General features: G+C 47.8%; 1 protein-coding gene across 1 annotated transcript; it reads left to right on the forward strand.

The window, feature by feature from the left end:
• Positions 1–2,610: 2,610 nt before the first annotated feature.
• LOC146058458 (uncharacterized) lies at positions 2,611–14,208 on the forward strand. Its single transcript, XM_083170744.1, has 3 exons — positions 2,611–2,854; positions 12,744–13,043; positions 14,099–14,208. Exons 1-3 carry the CDS (start codon positions 2,611–2,613, stop codon positions 14,206–14,208), a joined length of 654 nt encoding a protein of 217 aa, XP_083026870.1.
• Positions 14,209–15,010: the final 802 nt, after the last annotated feature.

Consider the following 15,010-nt stretch of genomic DNA (forward strand, 5'->3'; position numbering starts at 1 on the left):
GCGGTTTTTAATGGTGATGTCGTTCAGGCCCCTATAGTCGATACATGGCCGAAGACCGCCATCCTTCTTTTTCACAAAGAAAAACCCAGCCCCGGCCGGAGAAGTAGATGGTCGAATGAAACCTTTGTTTAAGTTCTCTTGAATGTACGAGGACATGGCCTCAGTCTCAGGTAGCGACAGGGGATAGATGCGGCCACGAGGAGGGAATTTCCCGGCCACCAGCTCTATCGGGCAGTCCCAAGGACGGTGAGGAGGCAGGGTGTCGGCACCACCTTTACTGAATACATCTGTAAATGAACGATATGGTGCGGGTATCGACAAGGGTGGAGCTGAAGAGGATGAAGGATAGTTACCCTCACGTTGTGGATGGGTCTGGTAGACCGGAAGGATCTGAGGAATGCAAGTAGACTGGCAATCTGTTCCCCAGGCCTTGACCTCCATATTGGTCCAATCGATGTGTGGGTTATGTTTGGAGAGCCAGGGAAGGCCCAGGACCATTTGGTGTGAGGACTGTGGAAGAATGAAGAATTCGAGGGTCTCTTGATGTAGAGCTCCTATGAGCAGTGTCACCGGGGTGGTCTGATGGGTGATTTGTCCACTACGAATTCGACTCCCATCCACTGCAGTGAGGACCAGCGAGTGATCCAGGGGTTGCACAGGCAGGGCATGTTGGGTGACAAAAGAAGAAGAAAGGAAGTTTCCCGCTGCTCCAGAGTCCAATAGGGCCTGAACTCTTTTTCTCCCTTGGGGACACACAAGGGTAACCGGAATGGTGGAATCAGAAGAAGAGGGAGATGGAAGCAAGACTCCTAATCGGACCTCCCTCGGGGAGATTAGGAGCGGTCGTTTCCCGGCCGCAGCGGGCAGGAAGCCAATAAGTGAGCTGAGGAGCCACAGTACATGCATAGATTCTCTCGCCGTCTTCGGGACTTCTCTTCGAGAGAGAGACGGGAGCGGTTGATTTGCATGGGCTCATCTGTTGACACCGCAGGAGGCGGGGTTGGTTTGGAGGCTGGTGCGACATTGGAAGGAAATCGAGGGCGAAGGCGATCAGAGCGATTCCTCTCAAGTTGGCGTTCTTGGAGTCGCAGATCGACTTTGTTACATAATGAAATGAGTTCAGCCAGGGTGGAAGGAGAATCGCGAGTTGCTAACTCGTCCTTGATGCGCCCGGCTAGGCCGTTCCAGAAGGCAGAAACGAGAGCCTCTTCGTTCCATCTGAGTTCGGAAGCCAGGGTTTGAAATTGTACGACATATTGTCCCACTGGGCGACTGCCCTGACGAATCCTTAGGATCTCTGTGGCTGCGGAGGACACTCTGCCAGGCTCGTCGAAGATGCGACGGAAGGAGGCCACAAACTCTTCATAGTTATTGAGGATGGGATCCGCACGCTCCCAAAGGGGGGACACCCACTCCAGGGCTGGACCCGCCAGTAGGGACACGATGTAAGCCACCCGAGTCTTGGGAGAGGGGAAATTGGAAGGCTGGAGGGTAAAATGGACATCACATTGATTCAGGAATCCTCGACACCCCCTCGGGGACCCGTCATATTTACTGGGGGTTGACAGGTGTAGATGGTGAGGAGCAGCTGGCCCAGGGGGAGCAGCAGAGGCCGAAGCTCCGGAGGTCGGTGCTGCTGAAACTGAGGGAGCCACCTGAGGTGATGACAAGGTCTGGAGAAATTGAGCTACTTGACGCTGGGTAGTCTCTACTTGTTCCAATCGAGCCATGATGCCTTGAAGAACATCCGTCATGGAGGCCTGTGCTTCACCCGATTCCATCGGGTCAGTGCAAACTGTCACGGCTAAAGGGCTGGATGGAGTCGTGCGGTGCACAGGAACCGGAGACGGACCAGGAGGAGTAGGATTGAAACGTGCAGGTTTAATAACTGATTTCATAAATGATAAACTTCACTCAAATACTTCTTTAAGTGACAGTTGGAATAAATTAAATAGAGTCCAGCACAATACTAATAACAGGCAGGGAAATCTGGAAACGTATACTTGGTGAGCCAGAGTACATAGATGAGGATCCGGAAGGAGGTTGATTTGATGACAGAAGAAATGGATCCGGATGACTGAAAGATGATGGAATGAATGAGTTGTATGAAGGAGGACAGCGGAAAGCTGTGCAGGGTAATTCTGGGACACAAGCAGGAACAAGCACTAGGTAGGACTTGCAGCATTGGTGTCAGGAGAAAACTTCCTTGTAGCAAGATGCAGGGAGCAAGGCACCAGAGTCAGGAGAGAAAGAGCCAGGATCCGGGAATCAGCTAGGAGTTGTGAATGACTCCAAAGACTCATTGCACTGACACTGAACAGCCTAGGCAGATCCCCTATATCCCCAGGGGATGGCTGCCATTGGCTGTCAGCACAGGATGAGGAGGGAACCTCCACTCTGGGCCAATCTGTCTCCTGCCCTCAACCAAGATGGCGACGCCGGCCTCCCGGCACCACTACTGCTGCCATCCCTACCCAGAGCTGCCGCTACCCGCACACCGCAGACCGGAGCCTGCACACGCTAGCCGGCGGCGGGCGCGGACGGGTGAGTACTGTACCCGCCGCGCTCCGTCGCGGCTACGTGTGACAAACAGTCTTGTACAACAACCTGATGAGGGTGGCCTGCACAGTGCACCTGTTAGCGCAGTCTCAGCAGCGCATTGGAGAGCAAGGTACCATTGTAGAGGTGGACGAGAGCCTGTACGTCCAGAGAAAGAGCCACGTTGGACGCATGATGCCCCTGCAGTGGGTCTTTGGGGGCATCTCGAGGGAGACAGGCCAGTGCTTCATCACTGCAGTGGAGCGGCGGCATGCGACCACTCTAATGGCTGCCATTGAGAACAACGTGGAACCAGGTAACACCATCTTTAGCAACTGCTGGAGGTCGTATTACACGCAGCAGTTGGAGCAGGCCCGGTTCCACCACGCGAAAGTGAACCACAAGTACCACTTTTATGGATCCTGACACTGGGGTCCACACCCAGAACATTGAACGGTTGTGGGGTAGTTGCAAGTGGCGCAATAAGCACCAAAGGGGGACCGCGCCCCATCACCTGGACTCATACCTCCAGGAGTTTATCTGGAGGAAGAGTTTAGGTGCACAGGACCCCTTTAAGCGCATCCTGTATGCGCTGACCCTGCTCCCCCAACTTGACAAAGATGACGACGCAGAGCCCACAGCATCCACATCAGCAGCTGATTCCTCTGCAAGTGGTGGTGATGATGCAGCAGCAGCTGCTTCCTGTTCTTAATCATGACTTCTATCTAAATTTTATTGTTCTTTAAATTAATTATATATTGTTCTTGAATCATTTTTTTCCCTTATGTATGATTTTGCTGGTGTGAATGTGTTCCTGAAACAGCTCCACTATCCACGTCACCCCGAAGTGTAGTGAGCGCAGCGAGCCCCGCGAGGGGACACGGTACGCGTCTGACCGACCTTTTCATACCCCCACTATCCACGTCGATATTATATAGTGAGCCCGAAGCATGGCGAGCGCAGCTAGCCCCGCGAGGGGACGCAGATTACTTTACATGTAATCCATGTGCGCTCGCCACGCTTCGGGCTCAGTGGCTCACTGCGCTCGCCACACTATTTAAAATCAACTCCGCGCTGATGTGGATAGTGGGGGTATGAAAAGGTTGGTCGGACGCGTACCTAAAGCGTCTAAATTTAGCGTCTACATTTGGGACACCCCCTTTGATAGCGGTGTGCCGGGGTGTCTAGTTTAGAAGTCCCGTTTGTTAGCGGTGTGCCGGGGTGTCCAGTTTACATACCCCGTTGTTAGCGGTGTGCAGGAGTGTGTATTTCACTGTAGAACTACAAGTACCACAATGACCTGTCAGCGCTGGGCTGCCAGCGCTACGCTGATAACGTAGATTACATATGTAAAGCAGCCACGTCACGCGCTGTGCTGAAAACATCTAGAGCGGCACGTGCACAGTAAACACAGAGTCTGGCAAGCTGCCAAGTTTAATGAGAAACAGTAAATACAGACTGTGCACGCGGTGGGGCCGTGAAACTACACAAGTATCGATTTTTTTTAGTGCACAGTTGATGTTAACAAGCTGGACCAACCAATGCATTTCATCTCAGACGAGACTTCATCAGGGGTTAGCGAGTCCACAATGATATTTTAACAAAGTCGATATGTTCAATAAATGTGAACTAAATCATAAAAATGAGACCTTATATATTGGTGTTTAATCTTAGCAAAAATGGTTAATATTTCACCCTGCTGAGGCTCGTGTTAAAAAAAGGGGTACTTGTGGATTATCACGGCTCCCATCGCATGCCATCGCATGCCATATATAGTGGCATGCGATGGGATGCGATTTTTGCCATTTTTTGACGTTTTTGTCAAAATCGCATGCAATCGCATCGCATGCGATTTTTCACTGAAAAGCATCCAAATGCATTGGAATTAGTATGAAACATGTTCAATGGCCCCCAAATGGCATTTTTGAGGCTGTACCACCCCCACTATCAACGCGAACCCGAAGCGTGGCGAGCGCAGCGAGCCCGTGAGGGGCGGCGGTACGCATCCTACGACCTTTTCATACCCCCACTATCCACGTCGGCGTGGAGTTGAGAATAGAAAGTGTGGCGAGTGCAGCGAGCCACCGAGCCCGAAGCATGGCGAGCGCAGCGAGCCCCGCGAGGGGACGCGGACACCTGTGAAGCCCGTGAGGGGGCGCGGATACCTGTGAAGGTATCCGCGTCCCCTCGCGGACTCGCTGCGCTCGCCACGCTTCGGGTTTGCGTTGATAGTGGGGGTGGTACAGCCTCAAAAATGCCATTTGGGGGCCCTTGAACATGTTTCATACTAATTCCAATGCATTTGGATGCTTTTCAGTAAAAAATCGCATGCGATGCGATTTTTTCATGTACGATGGCCATCATGGGAGCCGTGATAATCCACAAGTACCAAAAAGGGTTCCTTTTTAACAACGTTCTATCCAAATACAAGTGTACTCACATTGAAGTTCATAATTCCAAATATCCCTTCTGGTATATAAGGGGATTTTTGAAAGAACTAACTGTTCAAATCCCTTTCTCTGAGTCCATCCTGGTCACACAGCTCAACCATGGGATGTAGTGGGTCTGGAGGAACCAAGGTACCTATGCTATGACTTTAAGAGGCAGGCTCTGCTGCATCCCAGAAAGCTTCCGTATAACTTCAAGAGCCCACTGGGAGACATTACTCAATGCCCAAACATATTAATATGCACAATCACAAAATCATATAACATGAAACAACAGAAACATTAAACGTTATAACCACTTACTGAGCATAAAGGGAGGGATTGCTGTGTCACCAGAATGGACTCAGAGAATGGTATTCGAATGGTAAGTTCTTACAAAAATCCCGTTTTCATGATCATCCATCCTGGTGACACAGCTCAGCCATGAGATATTCGAGAGCCATACCTTTGGGAGCGTACACTCAGGTCTGCAGCACGTAGAACTGCTCGCCAACATGAAGCGTCCTCGGATGCAAACTCATGGAACCGGTATAATTTGTTGGAAGTGTGAATAGAGGACTAGGTGGCAGCCCTGCATAAATGTCTGCTGAAGCCCCGGGACGCACAGTTCAAGAGGAAGCAACTGACCTTGTGGCATGGACATTTACCCTAGCCAGAACTGGCCTGTCAACTTTGGTATCAGCAAAAGCAATTACCGACCTCAACCACCTGGCAATAGTCTGCTTTGAGGCCGGCCACCCTCTCTTATGTACATCATACAACACCAGTAATGTATCAGTCTTGCGAAACATCTTAACTCTGTCCAAAATGATGCGCAGAGCGCGAACCACTAACAACAGTGACAATTTGTACCTGTTTTGGCAAAAACGTAGGTACCGTACGGAGAACAGCCCTATCCTCATGAAACTCCAGAAAAGGTGGCTTACAGGACAAAGCCCCTAATTCTGAGACTCTCTTGGCCGAAGCAATCGTCAGAAGGAAACTAATCTTCCACAAAACTTTAAATCAGCTGACCTTAAAGGTTCGCAGGGTGGCCTTTGTAACATGGCCAACACTAGGGACAAGTACAATGGTGCCACTGGTTGCCCATAAGAAGGTTTAATATGCACCACCTCCTGTAGAAAGGTTTGAACCTCCGGCAAGAGAGCCACCCTCTTTTGAAAGAAAATGGACAGCACTGACAGTTGCACTTTCAAAGATTGCAGACTCAACCCCACTGAAAAACTATCCTGGAGAAAATCAAGAAGCGTAGCCAATTTAAACTGAGAGGTGTGAACCTTCTGCCATCGTCTGAATAAATGCGTCTGAGAAACCCTTCTTCTTAAACAATGAGGTTTCACAAGCCAGGCTGTCAAATTTAGCCATTGATTAAAGAATGGACCTTGACTGAGCAGAAAACAAACAGTCATGCACAAAGCATATGAGCAGCGCTAAAATATAAAACCACTAAATAGCAAGTGTATGGTAAGAAAGATTTTACTTTTACTGTGTATGACCATAAAAAAACACATAAAAACAATATACAACAAATGAATAAAATGCGTTCGCCACACTATATAAAGTCAACTCCACGCTGACGTGGATAGTGGGGGTATGAAAAGGTTGGCGTTGATAGTGTAGAGCAGTTGCTCCCCATCCCCTGAGGTTTGCATCGGTCTTGACCACAAACCATTCCCAGGTCTGTAGACGATGACCGAACTGGAGGGTTTCCAAATCCATCCACCAACATAAGGATTTTCTTGTTTCCTGAGTCAATATAATCTTTTTCTTGTTTCATAGCTTTTGGATCCCCCAACCAACAGCTGAGATGTTCCATTGAAACACCCTCGAATGGAACCTCGCATATTGCAACGTCTTGAACGTGGCCATCATCTTGCCTAACAGTTTAAGACACCTCCAGGCTGATGGATTGGAGGAGCGACAGTACCAAGAGCCATACAGATATGGCCTCATACATCGTGGCTACGTAGCGCATAACGTGCGCTATGTGAATCGCGCTTGCTCCTTGCGCTATAGTCCCGTTATAGATCGCATTATAAATGTAACGTAATGTTGTAAATGTAACCTGCAATTATACTCATTGACCACCAGATGTCACTTTTCCTAAACAGTACAGCTTATGCGCAAAAATCTCTTCTGCAAAACAGTCAGGCTGCCACAACTTTACACTACAGATTTTGTCCGTACTTTAGGGACAGAGCGCTTGTATTTAATTCGCAGCAGCAGATACGTATGGTTATTTATGTAATTGGTACAGATTGCTACTGTATGAACATGGAAGCCATGCTAACCTTTGCTAATGCTGGATGACTAAACAAAGCATTATTTGAGGACCTACAGTATCATCATGCTGTACTGCGCCATGAAAACAGTGTACGGGGCCATGTCTCGTATTGGACTGTATACTTTATTATACACCAAGGGAGCAAATAAAATCCCAGGTAACAGTGGCCTAGTGGGTAGAGACACAGCTACACTCAGCAGCAACACTGGTTCGATCCACAGTTGGGTACAATATTTTTTTATTTTTTAAGTGTACTTTTTTTTTAAATCAATAGTTACAGTATTTGGTGCTTTGCAAATTCCTTCTGCCTTTTGCACACAAAAAAATTCACAATTGCAGGCTGCCATGTACACGATACAGTTATTGCCCATACATACTGCGCTACAAACAACGGTTGTTTTTCGCACCAATAGATTTCGCTCTTCAGGTAAAAGTTCTTGCTTTGAGGACAGTGTTTTTCGATTAAATTCGCTTCTACAGCTCTTTAAGGTTACACATGTCGTTGGTTCAGTTGCTACTGTATGAACATTGAAGTCATGCTAACCTTTGCTAATGCTGGATGACTAAAGAAAGTGTTATTTGAGGACCTGTCTATCATTACCTTGTACTGTGCCATGAAAACAGTGCACTCAATAAGATGTTGATTGCAGTCATACAAAATACAGTATATTAATTGCAGTCTGCCTTCCTTTTGTTTCCCTGCTATTGTACATAATTCAAATGCACCTATCAGCATTTAGCCGTGAAGGTTTTCCTTTGTCTCTGCCAGCATAAATTCAGCTACAGATGCCAAAATTGTCAAACTATCCAGTTTGTTACTCTGCATCTAAACTGTGTAGAATTGCTTCGTATCGTCTCTTCATCTCTGGGCTGTATCATCGTACAAACACTTGAGATACCTGTACTGTTCATTCTGCAACTTTTGCTGACTCCAAAGTCAAGTTGTTGCTGCGTTCCTGTTTCTACCAAGCTTTACCAGCATACTGCCTTCTGCAAGAAAAGTATCATCTCACTGGAGCAGTAAGTACAGTACAGTCATTTGTACATTTTGACTCATTGCTGCATTACAGTAAGCCAGGCTCCTAGGAGGACAAAATGGTCCCTGAGTGGAAGCGCTCGGTGCCCACCTTGTCCCAGAATGAACCTGTTTCCCTTCTTTCCCTACGAATACAACCAGTGCAAAATACTGTATACAATTGCCTGCTGTGTATGGGCCAGAGATTAGCGATGAGATTAGCAATGAGAATACTGTATTCAGATACTGCAGGCTGCCGCTATGGGTATTGTCCGTAAATACTAGATTCGGGGTATTGTCCGTAATACTGTTGGTGTAATAATTAACGGAATTGTTCGCAAAATTAGGCATTAATTAATGGATTGTTTCGCAGACTCAGTAGTAGGATCACGTGATATTGGCCCTTATTCTGATCGGTGCGGACTTTCCCGAATTCTTTCGGATCGCGTTTTTTAGCCGTCTGCGCATGCGTGGGGAACGCAATGCGCATGTGCCACGTATGGTCTCCGTACTTGTTCTCACTAATACCGTACAGAAATGTGCACCGCAATCATTCGGCCAATATGGGTGTGTTATGGGCGTCATGCGGAATGACACAGGGGTGTAGTTTCAAAGTGGGCTAAACTGGGCGGAAACATGGGCGGACACGGGGGAGTACACATATATGGGTAGGCGTGCATTCGGACAGCACGCCGAATGCACGCGAACAAAAAGGGTAGAAATGTGCGGTGTCCAAAAGGCTAGTATTGCTTTGCGGACACCACTCGGTCATGCGCTAGGCAATCGGAACGCCTAATCAGGACGGACGCAACACAACCAATGTCAGCTGAACCCAATACAATCACCTACTTTACTCATTACTTGTTAATGACACGCTTCTCACTGCTACAATTGGAAGCATTGCAGCTTAAAGGGAACATTACATGCTGCACTTGTCACACACTTTTACACAGCAAATAATCAACACAACTTAATATGAATAATACTAATACACATGTCACTTCTGCGTGTATCAATTAATACAGACATTTGTGGGGCCAAAATAACATTTATTAAAGAAACTTTGCCAAAAATGACAAAAACATCACAAAACAAATGGTACCATAACAGGACTAAAAGTAAATAATATATAATAAATAGCCACAGCAGAATCATTAGGAACACATCAGGTGGCTTCACAACAAAAGTACAGCACCAGCACTTCAAGTACAGCACACAGTAATGCTAGCCGAAACAGGGCAACAGGGGAACCAAACATGACATTTGAACCGCGGGCAAATGTGGTGACCCTCGGCACGGATTTTGACACAGGATGCTGACACACACACAGCTCAATGGAAGATTTGGGAAGACATAACGGTGGAGATTAATGGGGACACAAGTTCATTTGCGGGCACGTTTGCCCCTGGCAGGCTCCTTGCCACGTGCAGCAGCTCTTCGGCCTCGCCCACGGCCACAGTCAGATGGTGGGTCACGTGGAGCACATGCTGGGGAGGGGGTGGATGTTCTTCCCCCTCTGGCAGCAGGGAGTGATGATGTTGGTAAAGCACCCGAAGCGGGTGACATTAGGACCCTATTGGTGGTAACTAGATCCACCATAAGTTCATTATGGCGGAGGAGGAGTTCATTTTGCCGCAGGGCTTGATCAGCCAGCACCTGCAGGCTAGCAGCAATAGCTTGCTGGCTGTCACTCATAGCTTGCTGGCTGGCAGTCATAGCCTGCAGGCTCGCAGCAATACTCTGCTGGCTGGTGGTCAAACCCTGCAGCACCTCCTCGGCCCTACGCACCCGCTCGAATGCCAAGTCTCCCTGCTGCACAAAACTGTCTAGCACACGGCCCCACGTGGACAATTCAGCCGCGGACATTTCCGGCTGCTGCTGCACGGGCCTGCTACTGGGGCCAGGTGGCACAGACTCCACAACCTCCTCAAGAGAATCTGGACCAAGCGGTGGGGATGCTGTTGAACGAGAAATTACCAATTACCACACATTCCATGCCAAATTCAAAACATCTACTTATGGCCTGGCAAATAATTACCTTCAAGCGTAGAAGCCATCACTTCCGCTGGGGACTCGCTGTCTATGGTGCTCACCCCCCGGACCTCCTCCACTGCAATGCAGCACTGGGCCATCTCTTCCAGGGGGGTGAGCTTCAGCTTGCCAGGCATGGGGCCAGCCCCAGAGGTGTGGCTGTGTTGCCACCGCTCGGTCAATTTCTTTTTGAGGTTGCCTTTGAAGTCGTGCCACCTGCAATCAAAGTGTACATATTAATACATGTAACTCCTCATGTTTGCTGTAGCACCCATTGCAATCTGAAACATAATACAACATGTGCCTACTGACACCAAACTTACATTATATTCATTTTTAAAACCAACCCTTAGAAGATACAACACCAGTCACCCTCCAATAACTATCAATTCAATGTCATGGCCAACATGTCTGTGCCTCCAAGCAACGTGAACACCCATTGACCAACTCCATCTAATATTGAATGTAAACATGACTGGACTTGTACTGCTCAAATGTAACACACATGTACTTGCCTCTTCTTAACGTGCTCCGCCTCACGAACTTGTGGAGCCACTGCATTAATCTCCGCCGTTATCTCCTCCCAGATCTTCCATCTCCTTGTGTGTGTCAACTTTACCGCTGGGCACTCTATTAAATCACGTGCCCGGGTCACCAGGATGTCAAGCTCCTGCGGTACATATGCCATGTTTCTTGTGGTTGGTTCCTCTGTTGCCCGACTGCGTCCACGGGCACGGCCACTGGCACGGCCACGGCCACCGGTTGGTGTACTTGAAGTGCTGGGCTGGCTACTCTGTTGGGAAGCCACCTGCTGTGTTCCCAATGATTCTGCTGATGCTGAGGATGGGCCAGCTGCTGATTGGCCTGATGTTGATGGCCCATCTGGCTGCTCTGGGTTGAGGGGGACATAGGTGGTGTTGGCTTCCATGCGGGACAAGAGATTCTGCACCACCTGTTCTTCCTCTGACTCTGAGCAAGCCATGTTTGCAACAACTGTTTGCCTTTCTAGGACAACTTTAAATACTATTTCTGTAATTGGCGTTAATCAGCTGCAACCTGCGTTCCGTACGGCCGCGTTCCGTACGCCAGCGTCAACTGTGCGGCACATACGGGACGCCCCTTGGTGTGGAAAAATATTTCTCAAAAACCAGGCAAACTGAGTAAGTCAGATTTAGTAGCTAAATGCAGATTCCAACACCAATTACAAAATAAAACTGAGGTCACACATAAAATGTATATTTGAATGTACATCTGTACTGTGCACTTGTTTGGTATGTAGTACAACTGACACTACCCATTCCATATGTCAATCCAGTCCACCACTTAGCCACAAGTAATCAGTGCTAGCATCCAAATCACATGTGAAAGCACTCCAAATTCAGGCTGGATGCTAGCTACTTTTCATTCCACCTCTGTAGTAGGGGCCAGTAGAAGGTAAGTGTACACATGGCAGCATGGCCTAATTTTTGTAAAAGGTCTGCCACTATTTGCTATGTTTCTGCTGCATAGCTTTCATTATAAAATAGCTGTTTAGAACCTTGTCGAGTTAGGTGTAAGTGTCTAGTGATGCAGACTATTTCACCTGGTGCTTCTACCCATGTTTGGTGGATGGTATAGATTATATATAATGTGTTTCCATCTTATTTTACACTGTCTGTTTAGGATGGGTGTGCGATGCAATGGGTTAGCCGTCTGTTCTGGCGCATACACGCTGTTAGTGTAAAAATGAACAATAAAGTTAATACCAAATATCACTCTGATCAACCAATGACAGCACATGATTGTTTGATTTGTGCCATTGCTAAGATGGCGGCCTATGGGAGAGCAGCCCCATTCTCACCCGCGGAGCTGAGAACTCTGGTCTCCGTTATGGAGACCAGGCTGGGGCGGGCGGGCCCCTTTATAACCAACCGGCAGAAACGCAATGCCTATGCGGTGGCCCGCCGCCGTATATACGCACGCACCCAGGTGCGGCGGACCATCGCTCAGCTGGAGCGGCGGTGGTCCGACCTCAGGCGTAGGGAGCCAGAGAGGCTGCAAGAAATAAGGGCCAGCATTGCTAGATGTGAGTATTTCAACAGTAAATGGGGATTTGGACATGATTGCTTACCTGACATTATTTAATCCACTAAGGTCACCAGCCTGATCATGAGTTAAACATGGCATACAATATATGAGTGCTACTTCCTGTTTGACACCCTGTAATGGTCATAAAATATGTTATTGGGGAGGATTAATGCTTGTGATGCTTACAATGGGCCAAAAGTCACAGCATACCTGCCATGTTACAGGCTGTGTTTTGTAAAGGCCACTAAGGAGCTGTTTGCCTGTACAATTATCTGTACTTCTAACCTTTGCATTTATAGCTTGATAAGGCTTAATAGTAATTACCACTAATTGCCACTTTTTTGATTTTTCACATACACAGCACGTGCTCGCGCAACACAGGCCCGGGAGGAGGCAGAGGTGGCCCTCGAGGACCTGCCGCAGGAAGGGAGCCCGGAGGAGGGGGCCCAGGAAATGGAGGAGGAGGAGGCAGCGGTGGCCCTGGAGGACCAGCCGCAGGAAGGGAGGCCGGAGGAGGGGGCCCAAGAAATTGAGGATGAGGAGGGGTGGGCAGTGGAGGCACTGCCACCCGAGGAGGACGTCATCGAGGCCGAGGATGGAGCATTGGAGGCCCCTGAGGAGGAGGTGGAGGCCGGTGAGGTCGTCCAGGCGGCCGGAATTGGTATGTATACATAAGGATTAATTTATCCGTTTGGCATTTACTATTTGCTATGTAGCACTGGTGATTCAATTGATTTTTACAATACTATAAAATGAAAAAACAAACGGGATAGCAACAGACACACTTTGGGGTTAGATAGGGTGGCCAAACCATCCCTTTCAGCCAGGACACATATTAATGACACAGGTTGTGAGGATGTCTTTCATATCGATTTTAAGTGCCACTGAACCTGTGTAGTTAATCTGTATCCTGGAAGAAAGGGATGACTTGCTAATGTAAGTGTTTCATGTCCCTGCTGCTTGCATACAATCTGTAGCCTCATATAGGTGAGTAGAGTTTACTGGTGAATGATCTTTGTAAACTAGATTCAGTATGGCATAAATGGAGTATGGACAGGCGTGGCTTAGACTGGAGTAACAAGTGGTCAGTGCCCCTGGGCCCTCCTCTAGCTAACCACCCCCTGCGGTCTGCATGTATGTTTTGCACCATAATTGTGTGTGGATTTGGTCTTAGTAATGCTTTTGAGCATGGGAGTGGGTTAGTGCTGCAGCTTACCCTAACTGGCATTCTGACAATGATTTCTGGAGCAGACCATCAGCAGGCAAGCCATGCTTGATTGCACAAATGTACTGAGCATTCCTGAGAGTTGTGTAACTCCCCTGCCAGGCTCCATCATATAAGAGACACTGAACTTTGTTTGCCGAATTGTGATTGGTGCAGCGCGTGACATGCTTCTCAGAGCTTAGTCATGGGTGGGTTTGGATTGAGAAGGAGCAGTATGACTGTGAGGTGTTCGACAGAGTAGAGGGCCAAAAGGGTAGAGGGCCAAAATCAGGCTTTCCATGTAGTATGTATGCATGTATGTATAGGTGTATGTCTCATATATATAGTTATATATGTGTGTGTATATATATATATATATATATATATATATATATATATATATATATATACACACACACCTGTCACAATGCATGTTTAAAAAGTAGGTTTGACTATGTTAAATGTATGCATGAATATCATTAGTCATTTTTGAATTTGAATTTCCTCCACAGATGAGCCTGCCCAAGCAGAGGAGGGTCGCCGTGGGGCCCTCCTTAGACTGAGAGGCCTGATGAGGCAAATGATGGAGGAAATGGACCGCATCATTGATGGGGAAATTTAATGTTTTGGTTGGGGACAGTTATTTTGTAATAAATCGTTATTTAAAGTTCAAAGTTGTCAGTGTTTTTTTCTAACATGCTAAAGTATATGTGTAAGTTGTTTAAAATCTTTAAAATAAGCAAAATGTACATAGTGTATCTAGATGTATGTTAGGGTCACATGCTGTAAGGGTTAATGTGTGTCATGAATGTAGTAGGAATGTGGGTCAGTATAGATGAGCATTTAATTGATTGAAATTGATAATCCCTTTTTCAGGAGGTTGGCTAATTGCCTAAGTGGGTCATGTGATCGCTGTGTGTACTCAGTAAAAAAGTGTGGGATTGAGCGTAAATACTCCGCATCGGGGCGTAAGGACAGCTTCCCGTACGTTCTGACGTGGTAAGACCGTGCTTGTGCGGGAAGACCGTGCAAGAATCTGTACGTTTCCACCGCACACGCACGCCCTGTTCTTAAAGAGTGAGTCTGTCCGAATGCGGAGGACACGTGGGCGTTTCTACGGACGAAGCCCGCACGCCGCCGCACAGCGTGGCGTGCGGACCGCACCGTAAGAATTCGGGAAAGTCCGCACCGATCAGAATAAGGGCCATTGTGATTTTCAGCCATGTTAGGGATCAACATGGCTGCAACATACAGTACAGTGCAGTAGAGATAGCGCCATTTAGAATATTGTACAGTGTGTTTAAATAGCCTGCTGTGTATTGGCCAGAGATCCCCGACTGGTGATGAGAATACTGAATTAGTGTAGGCTACTGCAGGCTGGCACTATGGGTATTGTCCGTATAATCTGTGCTAAACACTAGATT

Source organism: Crinia signifera, chromosome 2, assembly GCF_055691185.1.
Source record: "Crinia signifera chromosome 2, ASM5569118v1, whole genome shotgun sequence".
In the NCBI taxonomy this organism is placed as follows: Eukaryota; Metazoa; Chordata; class Amphibia; order Anura; family Myobatrachidae; genus Crinia; species Crinia signifera.

Coding starts and splice junctions, on each gene's coding strand:
- LOC146058458 (XM_083170744.1), top strand. CDS start 2,611: ATGAGGGTGGCCTGCACAGTGCACCTGTTAGCGCAGTCTCAGCAGCGC. Junction 2,855..12,743: donor TGAGAACAACGTGGAACCAG/GTAACACCATCT, acceptor TCACATACACAG/CACGTGCTCGCGCAACACAG. Junction 13,044..14,098: donor CGTCCAGGCGGCCGGAATTG/GTATGTATACAT, acceptor TTTCCTCCACAG/ATGAGCCTGCCCAAGCAGAG.